Source organism: Chaetomium globosum, genomic scaffold (genome assembly GCF_000143365.1).
Source record: "Chaetomium globosum CBS 148.51 scaffold_1 genomic scaffold, whole genome shotgun sequence".
Lineage (NCBI taxonomy): Eukaryota > Fungi > Ascomycota > Sordariomycetes > Sordariales > Chaetomiaceae > Chaetomium > Chaetomium globosum.
The window spans coordinates 570,287-581,840 of record NT_165976.1 but is presented as its reverse complement, the minus strand read 5'-3'; the positions used below and the strand labels follow the sequence as shown (position 1 = coordinate 581,840).

The 11,554-nt window shown below is 53.7% G+C and overlaps 5 protein-coding genes across 5 annotated transcripts; 2 read left to right on the top strand and 3 right to left on the bottom strand.

Annotated features, from left to right (window-relative positions):
• Positions 1 to 597: 597 nt before the first annotated feature.
• Positions 598 to 994, top strand: CHGG_00193 (uncharacterized protein; the record flags this gene model as incomplete). The annotated part of the gene is made up of 2 exons (XM_001219413.1): positions 598 to 839; positions 916 to 994. 2 exons carry the CDS (start codon positions 598 to 600, stop codon positions 992 to 994), a joined length of 321 nt encoding a protein of 106 aa, XP_001219414.1.
• A 768-nt stretch (positions 995 to 1,762) lies between these two features.
• Positions 1,763 to 5,680, bottom strand: CHGG_00192 (uncharacterized protein; the record flags this gene model as incomplete). The annotated part of the gene is made up of 7 exons (XM_001219412.1): positions 1,763 to 2,127; positions 2,186 to 2,507; positions 3,418 to 3,559; positions 3,845 to 4,162; positions 4,453 to 4,567; positions 4,645 to 4,858; positions 5,654 to 5,680. The coding sequence occupies 7 exons, from the start codon at positions 5,678 to 5,680 to the stop codon at positions 1,763 to 1,765; spliced, it is 1,503 nt and encodes a 500-aa protein (XP_001219413.1).
• A 668-nt stretch (positions 5,681 to 6,348) lies between these two features.
• On the top strand, positions 6,349 to 6,805 carry CHGG_00191 (uncharacterized protein; the record flags this gene model as incomplete). The annotated part of the gene is made up of 2 exons (XM_001219411.1): positions 6,349 to 6,368; positions 6,604 to 6,805. 2 exons carry the CDS (start codon positions 6,349 to 6,351, stop codon positions 6,803 to 6,805), a joined length of 222 nt encoding a protein of 73 aa, XP_001219412.1.
• Positions 6,806 to 8,462: 1,657 nt separating this feature from the next.
• CHGG_00190 (uncharacterized protein) lies at positions 8,463 to 9,167 on the bottom strand (the record flags this gene model as incomplete). Its single annotated transcript, XM_001219410.1, has 1 exon — positions 8,463 to 9,167. The coding sequence occupies one exon, from the start codon at positions 9,165 to 9,167 to the stop codon at positions 8,463 to 8,465; it is 705 nt and encodes a 234-aa protein (XP_001219411.1).
• A 277-nt stretch (positions 9,168 to 9,444) lies between these two features.
• CHGG_00189 (uncharacterized protein) lies at positions 9,445 to 11,007 on the bottom strand (the record flags this gene model as incomplete). The annotated part of the gene is made up of 3 exons (XM_001219409.1): positions 9,445 to 9,999; positions 10,513 to 10,564; positions 10,760 to 11,007. 3 exons carry the CDS (start codon positions 11,005 to 11,007, stop codon positions 9,445 to 9,447), a joined length of 855 nt encoding a protein of 284 aa, XP_001219410.1.
• Between the last annotated feature and the right edge of the window lie 547 nt (positions 11,008 to 11,554).

Below are 11,554 nucleotides of genomic sequence, written 5' to 3'. Positions count from 1 at the left end.
CATAGGCCGGCCGACCTCACCTTCATCCGCCGCCGGGACTAAACCGCCGGTCCGCGTCTTCGTAGGCGGTGAGGCCAATCTCTGTCTAAGGATTCTAAGGATTGCTCACATGCATCCGACCAGTCATCGGGAGGCATTGCTATAAAACCCAATGTAAATTTAATGCAAAATCCCGTTCTCTGCCGGCGGGGACGCGGGGGATGTCAATATGAGCCGTCCCTTCCCCCATCTAGCTTTTCCGGTCCTCCCCGAACTCGGTTCGCTTCCTGTCATATTCTCAGTGGATACTGTTACGTCTCAGCATACCATTAGCACACTACCGCCCGATACCTTTGGCGAGGTAAACGATACATCGACGAGGCGTGCCTGAGCGAGGCAGCCTGCAAGTCAGAGGCCTTGCCTCGTATTGTGCCGTGATCCGAGTTGACTTGGGGCCTGAATGGTGAGTATAAGAATGCCACCCCATCCCGATGATAGGATGTAAAACTGTATCAACGAGGACGTCCGTAAGACCCGGTTGTGTTCTTCCCCCTCTTCATCCTCTCCTTGCACTTGTTTGCGTAACGCCACAAGGTTCCGTCTCCCCAACCAGACATCATGAAGATCTCCCTCCTCGTTGTGGCAGTAGCTTCGCTCGCCACCCAAGCAGCAGCCAGCTACGCCAGCAGCTGCCGAAACTGCCGCCTCGAGAAATGGAACAACGACTGGCTCTCTGGTAACGAATACGGGCCTATTCTGCTATGCGACTGCAAGCAGAAGGACGGCAAGTGGCATTCGTCGCGCCTCGACCTGAATCACTGCATCGCCAACAATGATGGCAGGATGACGTCGCGGAAAGAGTAGGTGGTGTTTCTTGGTCGGACTGTTGGCCTGCTCTAGTGTGATTTGCAACAAACAGCTGCTGACAATCCATAGGGGGAATCTCGGAAGGTCGTGCCATGGGTATGGGTTGAGCAATAGCAAGATTTTCGGTGCTCATTGCAAGAAGAAGTGATTAAGGTAAGACACCACCCAAACTGCGTTACTGCCAGCTAGCTCCCGGGCCGTCGTCCAACCGCACAGAATTCGTGGGAGCTAACCTCGAGTCCAAGACCCCGATGATGCTGCAGTATCATGCCTATGCCCGGCTTCCAGTCCACAACCGAGGGTGCTGCAACTCAAACCAACCCAGGTCATATGAGGGCGTGGGCGATGTCAAGAATACCGACTGCTGGAAACGAAGGCATAAAGCCGGCAAACAGGGCAAGGGGGGAGGCAGCCCAGATTACTTAACCATGCTTTATCCGTCAGGGAGGTGTAATAATTCAAGGCCGATAAGCCATGATGCCGGAGCTCAGCTTCTCGTGCACCTACAACGCAGTATTGACTCGTGATTTTGGGACAATAATCTTCCACTTCCGGACACAAATGAAGTCTATAAAACCTGACAATGGCACCGCGAACTGAGATCGACAAGGCAATAAAAAAACACTCACCAACCCCAACCAGGAGCCTACACAACACCCCTCCACCGGCAGCTATTTAGCTCATGCATCCTCCGGTTGAAAGACGTGCTGAACGACCGTCCGCAGTTTGCAATCGTGCACGAGAACCGCTCGCCCTGACGTTTCTTGCACCTGGTCTTGAGGTGCTGGTTTCGAGCACTGAAGGTACGAAATGTCTTGGAACAATCGGGACAAGAGAGACGGGGGCTGGTGGCGGGTGCGTAGCGGGTGGTGAGGAGGAACTGCTTTCGGTTCTTGGGGGTTAGTGTGATGTGTTGTTAGAGGCCGCGGGGTCCGGGGCTTTTCAAGGATGGGGCAACGGACCATGTCTCCGCCTCCACGGATGGTGTCGAGGACGATAAACTTTGGTGGAAGCTTCCATGTTCTTTCCTTGGAGTGCTTGACTCTGCGTTGAGTTGATTGACGGCAACCTCGTGAGGCTCACCACTGCTTCCGGGGGATGAAAGTTGGGTTTGGGGAGTTGGCGAACCAGGGTGTGCCACGTCGGGGCTTCCTGTGCCGAAGACAGCGTAGAGAAAGAAAGTCTGGAAGAGAAAATAGCTTTTCGCCAAAGGACCCGCCAAAGTTGAGTATGTCGAGAGGATGGTGCCAAACTGATGGCTGTCGATGCCGTCGCGAAAGGCTAGGATTGGTTAGATGAGATTTTACTTCACGGATTGTGAGGTGGGGGTGCGCAATACCTAAAAGGGCCAGGATGGCTAGGCCGATGGCCACAGATGCTAGCAGAAGGACAACAACCGCGGACGATGGTCCTCCTGGGTCCGCGGAAGCATCTTCAGGAGGTTCTCCCTCCTCGATTTGGTCTTCTACAGGGTCGAACCCAACGAACATCCCTGGAGTTATACTACCGTCGGGTTCTGAGTCCATGAAAATATCCTGAAAGATTTCCAACAGAGAAGCGAGGACATCTAAGCCCTGATCCAGGGTTGTGAAGGACGCATCATAGTAAGGAGGGTCGAGAAAGTCCTTTTTTTCGCCGAGGGAGCAAAGCTGGCCACTGTACTACAATCAAATTCAGCCGGTCTCCAGCGCGATCTTTATCCTATACGTGGTTATCGTACAGGGAAAAGTTTACAGGGTAAGAGCGGGTGCAAGGCGCACATCCCGCAGGTAGGGGTATGGCCCAGAGTGTTCGGGCCTTTGGATAGGTAGAGCTGAACAAACGTGGATAACGAGGAAGATGTTGACCAATCCATCGCTCATAGAGTTGTGGGCAACTGGGTAGCGTGGTAATGAGAATGGTGAGCGTGGTGAGAGGTTGCGGGATAGAAGGACGGGACCATGGAGGAGACAGTTGTAAAGATGATATTCAGTGACCGGGTTGGCAATGGAGGTAATACAGAGCACTTGCTCCGTCACCCACCATGAGCGCTGTGCGACTGCACTAGTCCAGATGCGCGGCGCCATCACGGGCCAGCATAACGCAGGCTGAGGCTGAAGGTACAACTTGCCTCAACCATTGGTTGTCTGTCTCCGATTTCTGAAAGCTGCAGCCTGCAGCGGGAGGTGCAATGCTGGCGATTGGCTACCCATCAACAAGCCGCCCTTGGTTTAGAGGGTTGGAATGAGAGGGGGGCGCCTCGGTTTCTGACTGCTGCATTCATTCAGACGAGTATTAGTGGAAGTTGTTTTAAACCCCTGGCCGCGTTCCTCCCCGGTACCTCGGTACTTGGGTACATCGTGCACTGAAAATACGAATACATATTACGAAATAACTATAGGTGGTACGATCGAATTACCATTACATCGTATGGACGTCCCAGTGGACCCAGATAGTCCCAACCCCTTCTACCCGAACCATGTACAAGTCAACAGGAGAGACCGCAGTGACCCCGACAATGACAGCCTGTCCTTCCATCTCTTCCATAATCTCCAAGTGCAGTATATGATGCCGAGTCTCGGTTCGCCTTACTGGGATCAACACCACGAAGATATGTCGGTCGGCAAAGTTATCGAGTACGAAGATGTGGTCGACCCGGCCGAATTGGACACCTCCGTCGCGGGTAAACTGTACATAGTCGCCAGCTCTGAAGGTAAACCGCTCGTTTGAGTCCCTGTTCACGGCAAGTTGCCTATTAGCGCTGCCAACTGTCAGGGTGCCGAGTGGAACATCGTAGAGCTTCGAGTGACAAGTATAGCCCACAATTTCTCAACACCAAGGCCAGTTTCACTTGCCGATCACGAACTCGGCCGCCAAAACCTTTATCCCATACTTGTGTGCGAGCGTTGCGCAAATGGATCAGGCCAGTTGCCAATAATCCAAAGCCACCTTATGAGTCCGACCACGGCCTCGCGTCTCTCGGTCCCGGATCGCCAATAAGTAATAAGAAATGACGTACCTGTCCGTAAAGCCGAACTTCCGAGACCACTGGACAGCTCGGTTCTCGAAGAAGGATGGGAATTGTCGGGCTTTGCCGTAGTCGTGCTCGTAAGCCAACCGGATCAACCGGCGCCAAGTTGGTGTTGCATCAGTCGAACGTAATGGAAGTCGTTTGCCTTCGTTGGCCGGATGCGTCGCAACATTTTCGGTTGGAATGCGGTTGATCGCGGACGGCGCCAAATGTGTCGCGTCGGCCGACTGATCTACGTCGATTTCATGCTCTTCGGCTTCCTGTAAAGCTTCCAACCCGTTACGGTCGGCTCGCGAGAGAATTTTGCTGAACAAATTCGGGCATCTCTGGTATAAGTCCAGCATCTCGGCTGTCAATTCTAGATCATCATGCTTGAATGCGTTGCGCAACACCAAGCGAATCGTTTCCTAAAGTTGACCTTCATCAAAAGGACCTTCTCGGCGTTGGAATAGTTCGTCTCGTAGACGCGAGTTTTGAAATACATACGTCATTGTTAGTCAACCGTTAAACGCTAAAGTGTTGTAACTAAAGGCGTAAAGAAAAGTGTCGATTGTCGGCGGATAGGTGGGGAGGGCAGACAGCCAAGCGACACTTACCTGTGGAGGTTCTCCCCTGTCAGGGTATTGCAGTTAACTGGTGACGCATACTCTTCGGCGAAGGCTGGAAAATGCGTGGCGACATGAATATTCGGACGGAGGTGTCGTTCATGTACTGTAATGACCGACCAGACCCGGTATTGTCCAGTGTGTCAGCGACAGCATCTACCGCGGGCTGTGGCCCCGGCGTACCTGTGAGAGAACCAGCGGTGGATCCGGTGGCAGTTACCGCGGCGAAGAGACAGAGTTGGTTGAAGAGATGGCGTGCGCGGTAGATGATTCGGTCCATGTCTTTCCGATCGTCGGGTGAAATCTGCTTGCCCATCAGGACGGTCGTACTCTTCGCAATTGCAGCCGTGGTCTCGACAATCAGGTCGACTGGGTCCTTTCCCGTCTCGCTCTCCGCCTGTGTATAAAATAGCCCGATGCACGTGGAGCAAGCACACGAGCAGAGAAATCACCCAGGAGCCACGGCGGATGGGCTTCGAACCGTCAATCTCGCCCCAGATCGCTATTACCGCGGCTACGCCACGGCGCGATCTTGGGGGCTTAATTGGCTGGTTCTTCGCTCGGTAACTAAGGTCTTTTCGCACCAATGGTGATGGCAACGCTTTCTTGTTGTTTTGAATAGCGATGGCTGGGAGTGGTGGCAATGGGCTGAGTTGGGTGGGAGCGATGGCCGAATTCACTGGGGGAGGTGAGAGGTGGCAGCTCTCGCCAGGTGGCGCGATGCACAATTGCAGTGGGACAAAGAGGCACAGGCAGCTGGCAGCATCGCGGAATCATTTACCCGCCGCCCTCTCGCCCTACTAGTCCGGCACATATCTCCAGACCTCTCGAGCCTACCGAGCGTCTCAACTCGCTGCCGCCATTAGACTACTCCATGTTTCGTGGCCCTTCTTTTGGTGGTTTGAACAGCGATGGTTTGAACAGCGATGGTTCCCAGGGCCCCACTTTCCACCCTCCCATTACGGAGGCTTCATTGCGAAACTGGGCGAAAACCCAAATTCCATCATTCGGTTCACGCCCGGGCAATTTTAGCCAGCTAGCATATTTGCATTTCCCCATCCAGTAAATACATTCTGCAACAAAGCGAGTTTTTTTTCAGCCACCGCCACTTCTTCTCCCTTACGCGCTTCTGAGCTCAATCACACCCGTTCAAGCCCGCTTCCAAATTCCAAGCGCGCTCGTCTCTACTTACATCCCCTCCACCAACGTTTCCACGCATTATTCCAGTCGTGCCAACCTCCTAAAGCAACTTTGGTTTTTCACAATCATGGCTTTTGAGCTCAGTTCGTCCACCTGGTAGTCGAAGCCGCTGGAGCTGACGGAGCGCGCCTACGACAGCGGCACCACCGAGGGACAGAGGCTCTGTCACAGAGCAGACGCCACGAGCGAAACTCGACAACCAGACCCGTGCTGTGGCAATCGCCACTTACATTTTTGAGAAGAGCACCTTCAAGAATCTAAAACGCTAACAATGCACCAGCGCTCATTGTAACGGGCTGTGCCCGAGGTCTTTGAGCTCTGACGTAGGTTGGGTCCGTTGTTGGTGAGGTGGTTCCTTCCACTCTCGGAGGCGGACGTTCAAAGTACGACGAGACACATTGATATCGTAGTCATTGGCGAGCAGGGCGCAAATCTCGTCTACACCAACGTTACTTTGAAAGGCCGTGAGAATGACATCGCGGATAGGAGAGAGTTCCTTCCGTGGGCGCCCCATGGCGTTGGGCTAAGATGATCGGAGGGAGAGGAAAGGGATTTGTGTGAAGGTGCAAAGACTTGATCGAGTGTGGTTGGGCAAAATTCGGTCTAATAGTCCCTCATTTTGCGCAGCTAGGCACGTTCCCGTTCATTGACGCAGATTCCCGTTCGGTGAGGTGCGTTTCAATTAAAATGCAGAGAAAAGCGCTCAGGTAGGCCGACCTACAATATACACCGGCCCGCGCGAATTGTAAGTTTGACCGGCCCGAATGTGGCAATACCGGAGTACACCAGATGGGTTTATTTCTGACTAGTCAAAAGACTTGAAATCGAGTCAAGTCCCATTATCCTTTCCCATGTGACCGGATTTCCGCAGCCATTTTCGGCTGCAAATTAATAAATTGGTCATGTCTTATTTTGCAAACCGACTGGCTCGCACTGTGTCAGCGCCAGAACTGGATCTGTAGTCCGCGCTCAGAATCTGCTTCAGTGCGTTGGGGGTGAAACCGGTTCTGCAAGCGACTGTAGCAGGGCTGCGGACCCCATGGAAATCGGTGCCATCAGTTCCAACACAATCACTCCTGTACCGGGTAGGGAGTACCTCGCCGACGCCGATGTGGAGCCTATCTTTGGCAGGAAAAGGGATTAGAAGAAAGTTGCAACCCTCGAGGACAAGTCTTCTTTGGAGGGAAGAAATGTGACGGCGCTTGCCGTCGGAGTGCATGTGGCAGCACGGGTCACTGAGTGCACGCACCACCTGCTCTTGCATTTCGCCTCTGCACCGCGAGAGCTCTTCCAGCTTCTCCTCCTTTCTCCCCATCTTACAATTAGCAGAATTGAGTCATGGCCATGAAACTTCGGGTTTCTGATTGGGAGGTGCGATCGACAAATACAAGACCAATGAATTGTTAGTATCCAAGAAACCAGCTTGCCATAAGCGCAGCGAGAAACGCACCACCGGGCTTGAACGGGTGTCATTGGGCTCGGAAAGCGCGCGAGAGAGACCGGGGTAGGTGAAGATGGTGGTTTGTGGAATAAAAAGTGGGAGTTGTAGAAAAGCGATTGCAAAGTGGGCATATGGAATTGGTGGGTGAGGCTGAAATCTGACGGGCGGGGTGGATCTATTGAAAATCTGGGTTTTCGCCCAGTTTCGCAATGAAGCCTCCGTATTCCCATCATTCAGCTAGCTGTTGACACACCTCTGAGCGTCCAACAACCTAAGAGCACTGGCAACCACCCTCCCGCCGAACTACCCACACCCACCATTCAGCCTACCGGCACTAGGCCTCCGGGTTTTACCGCACCTCCCAGGTGCGTTGCCAGCATAGCACCCCCTACTATTCCGCCTAGCAGCTTGCCTGGTGCTAGCACCGACAGGGCGCCATCTTTCGCTGGCATTCGGCCTCCCTCTTCCCTGACTGCTAGAACCTCGACGCAGCAGCCGCAGCGGCAGCTGGCACGCATGTCGACTCGTTCACAAAGCCGCCAAGGGCAGCGCACTGGAGAGAATGACTCGGCAGCTCCTACCGAGTCCGCTGGCCGTGGTGAGCCTGTTACTCGCGGTACTCCTTCGCAACGTGGTGCCCGGGGTAGCCGGCGGGGCTCCGGCCTCTCCTCTATTCGTATTTGACTGCCTTTCCAACGGCGAATGGACTGGCACCGTACTATAAATGTATCATTATGCTCTCAATGTACTCTAATACACCGATTCATGCTGTAATGTAGAACATGCTGTCGCTGCATCCGGGAACGGCGGCCTTCCGAATCGGGTATGGCGCTGCGTCAGATTCGCGTCCTCGCACGGTCCCGCCGCGCCGCATAAATAGAGCCCCTCCTGTCCAACGTCCCTTTCTTGTACTCTCGACTTTCCCTCCCCCCCTCATCGCCTTCGCTCGGTCCCTATCTCCTCATCTCCTTTGCTTTCCCTTACCCCCTTTATTCTGCAGCTTGCCAGCCCATGTCGCTCGCGCTCCGATACCTGTTTCGCCAGGCCGGATATCTCGTCTTTGCCCTCTTTGGCGTCCCCTAGCCGCCCGCTGTTGCGCCGCCAATCGAGACATTCTCGGCCTTTACGGTGCATCTCGCACATCGCAACTTTTGGCTTGACTCTAGTTTTTGGCCTCGAGCTTTCCCTCCCTTTTGGAATCACCTAACACCCGCTTGGTCTCTCCCCATCAGCGATATCCAGCGCTGCTCTCAGATCAGTCAGATCAGACAGACCCTCCTGATCTGATCGGATTGATTCCCTCGACCCTTGGACTGGACTGGACTGGATTGAACTGGACTGAACTGACATACAAATGCAGCTATTCGTAACCCTGCTGCCCCTTAATCGATCCCCAATCCGGCCTGCTGCCCTTCATGACTCCTCCGATGACGATATCGCCGTTCCTAAGCCAGTTCTTCAGCATCTGAAGCATCTCGATAGTCTCCCACTTCATTGCATGCCTCTGGGAGCTCAGAGTAAGCCTAGCAATGCTGAAGGACCTCTCGCAGTCAGCTGCCATGGCTGGAATAGCGAGAATGTCAAGGGCCATCTGAGACAGCTTTGGGAACTGAGCCTTATTACTGATCCACCATTCAACCGGATCGACGTTGCCCCCGACCTTCATGTTGTAGTACCGGTCAATCTCGTCCTCGTTACCATCTTCATCGGAACTGACTCCGCTGTTGACGAAGGCCTCGTAAGCATCGTCCTCCCGGCCTAAATCTCGACAGACAGATCGACCCTGAGGCTGGGGATCATCAGAGCTGCAATACCAGCGGTCAAAGTATTCCTTGAGACCATCTTTCGCAGCAACGAGCCACTCATGTTGTTCGGGATCCCTCCACCGACGCCGCAGCCACCGAAGGCCGAGATTTGGATTCAGAATGATAGCTGCAGTGAACAAAGGGGAATCCGCAAGCTTCGTGTAGTACTCGTCAAGTTTCTTCCAGGCATTGTTGATACTGGCCCGAATGCTGGCCCGCTCTCTAGCTTGGAGTCTAAGCAGACCGTCGCTGTCGGGCATCGTGACGTACTCGTCGCGGGCATGAGAAGGCAGGGCCCCTTCGTTGAAGCGCAGCCGCCGCGTCGATCGAAGCTGCGATAGACTGGTTGGTTGATTACGCGCTAGATCCGCCGAAGCTTCAGCTGCTCGAGCAGCTTCAAGACCGGAATCCTTGTCGTATAGAGTCTGTAACCTTCAGATGTCCCAATACATATCATCCCCATAGACATCGAAAGTCGAACCACTTGTTCCAGACTGCCCCCATCCTGAGTCTTTATCGTCAGTTTGTAGAGTGGTTCTAAGATCGTCTGATCTCGATCAGGGCCTTCCAGTCGTCGGTGGTTAGTTTGTCAGCATCAGGGATCCGCTTGTCACCATCAGATTCAAGATCAAGCTCCAAGATAAAGCTGTTGATATCATCCCTCTTCCTGACAGCCCTCTCGATCATCAGGTAAGTTGAGTTCCAGCGCGTGCTGTTGTCCTGCTTGAGGCCAAGGTCCCAGGTCGGCTCCTCTGACAACAGATAGTCGTCAGAGGTCTGGGCTTCCTTAGCATGCTGTCGGAATGCCTCGGATCGTTGCGGCGACGCCCTGATGAACTTGACGATATTGTGAAGCTTTCCAACAGGTCCCTTTGCTCTCCAATGTGCTAGTTCAGCCTCGTCGTCACTCCAAAGGGAAAGGGTATAAGCATCCCTCTCGAAGCAGGTAGCATCCTGGCCAAAAAGGAAAGCCTGAACAACAAGATTGAGGACATGACCGAAGCATCGCATTCGACGCGCCTTGATATCTCGGTCGGTTATGGTGGGATCGAGGGATCGATATATGGGCCTTGAGGCATGTGTCGTTGTTCCCTGCATTGTCGGCGACGCAGACACCCACCTGCTTCCCAATTCCCCAAGCCTTGAGAATATCCTGGATCGTGAGCGCGATGTAATTCCCAGAATGCTTCCCTAGCTGCCGACGGAAGGCTAGCAACCTGCTCTGGGGCATTTTCTTCTGATTGATGAAGTGCCCAAAGACTGAAATCATGGCTAGGTTGTTTGGAGAGGTCCAAAGGTCGAAGCTAATATGAATCTGACTGAGGGCTTTCGTCAGGTCAGCCTTGACCGCCATCATCTTCGACTCAAAAACCTCCTTGATATCCCTTCCAATTGTCGATCTACTGTGAGGGAGCTCTTGGGCGAATCCAGGGTCTAGCTGCTTTAAGAGCTCCTTGATGTAGACGCTCTCAAGAGCAGTAAAGGGCAAGTCGCCGTCGACCAATATAGCCTACTAGAAGCTCCCGGAGCCCGACTGATCTTCGCTTGTGGAATGCTGGAAAGGGGTCGATCGGTTGCTAGCCTCTCGCTGGAATGTCAAGGAACGGTCATCTCGTTGTCTGGCCGGCTGGGGCTGTCCTCGGCGATGTTGTGGGACCTGTAACCGTTAGCAACGTGATTAGAACAACCGGCAAGGGCTATGCTAGCCTTAGAAGGTGTCCCTGCGAGGCCGAGGTTGATTGAGCGCTGAAAAACTGGGGCCTTGCCGTAGGCATCGCAGCGTCGACAGCACCAGACATCCTGCTTGACCTTTCCCTGTTGTCGTCAGCTCCGTTAAGGAACCAACCCTCACGAGTAATCCAGGAAACGACGGCCACGGCTCTTCTTCTTGTTTAGAACACCGCTAATGACGAAAGTTCGGCTCCCCCAAACGATCTTGTATGGCTCGTCGGTATGTGTGACGGTTTGCTGCGCAGCTTCGTCGTACTGCTTCGCGATGGTGCGCAGTCGAGATCGAGGGCGGGGGAGGAAGACTGCTGCAACGTTGTTGGCATTGTCTGCAGTAGAGGCTGCGTAGCTGCTCTGTGCAGCAGTCGACATTGCGAGGTTGGGTTAACTTTAACTGGCGAATCGGATCAGCCTCAGTGGTCGTCACACACACGCGCGCGCGTACAAACAGTGGACAGAGCGACGCGCGGAATCCGCAATTTAGCGCTAGACAGGGCTTGTTCTGGCCCGGAAAAAGTAATACCCGACACATTCATCCACCTCTCTATAATTAACACTCAAAATGAAGGGATTCGGTGCCTTGACCAAGGGCCAAAAGTATGGTATAGATAACAATCAGATTATCAGATTTGTAAGGTGCTCATCTGATCCGACTGATCTGAAGAAATGGCCGATCTGAATCGACTGGACTGCTCTGGATTGATAGATCTGATCTACAATCTGATCTTTGAGCAGCGCTGGCGATATCTCACCTCTCGTCCACCCCCCCCCCCCCCTTCCCCCCTTTTTTGCCTGCGAGGTCTGCCTCCTTTTGCCCAAGCCTGCCTGCCCAGGTAAGTTCCCTTGTCCTCCTCCCGTGCAATTTGCCCGGGCTTGCGTATCTCATAGAGGACCTCTGTGCCCACCCCCCTCAGCTTGA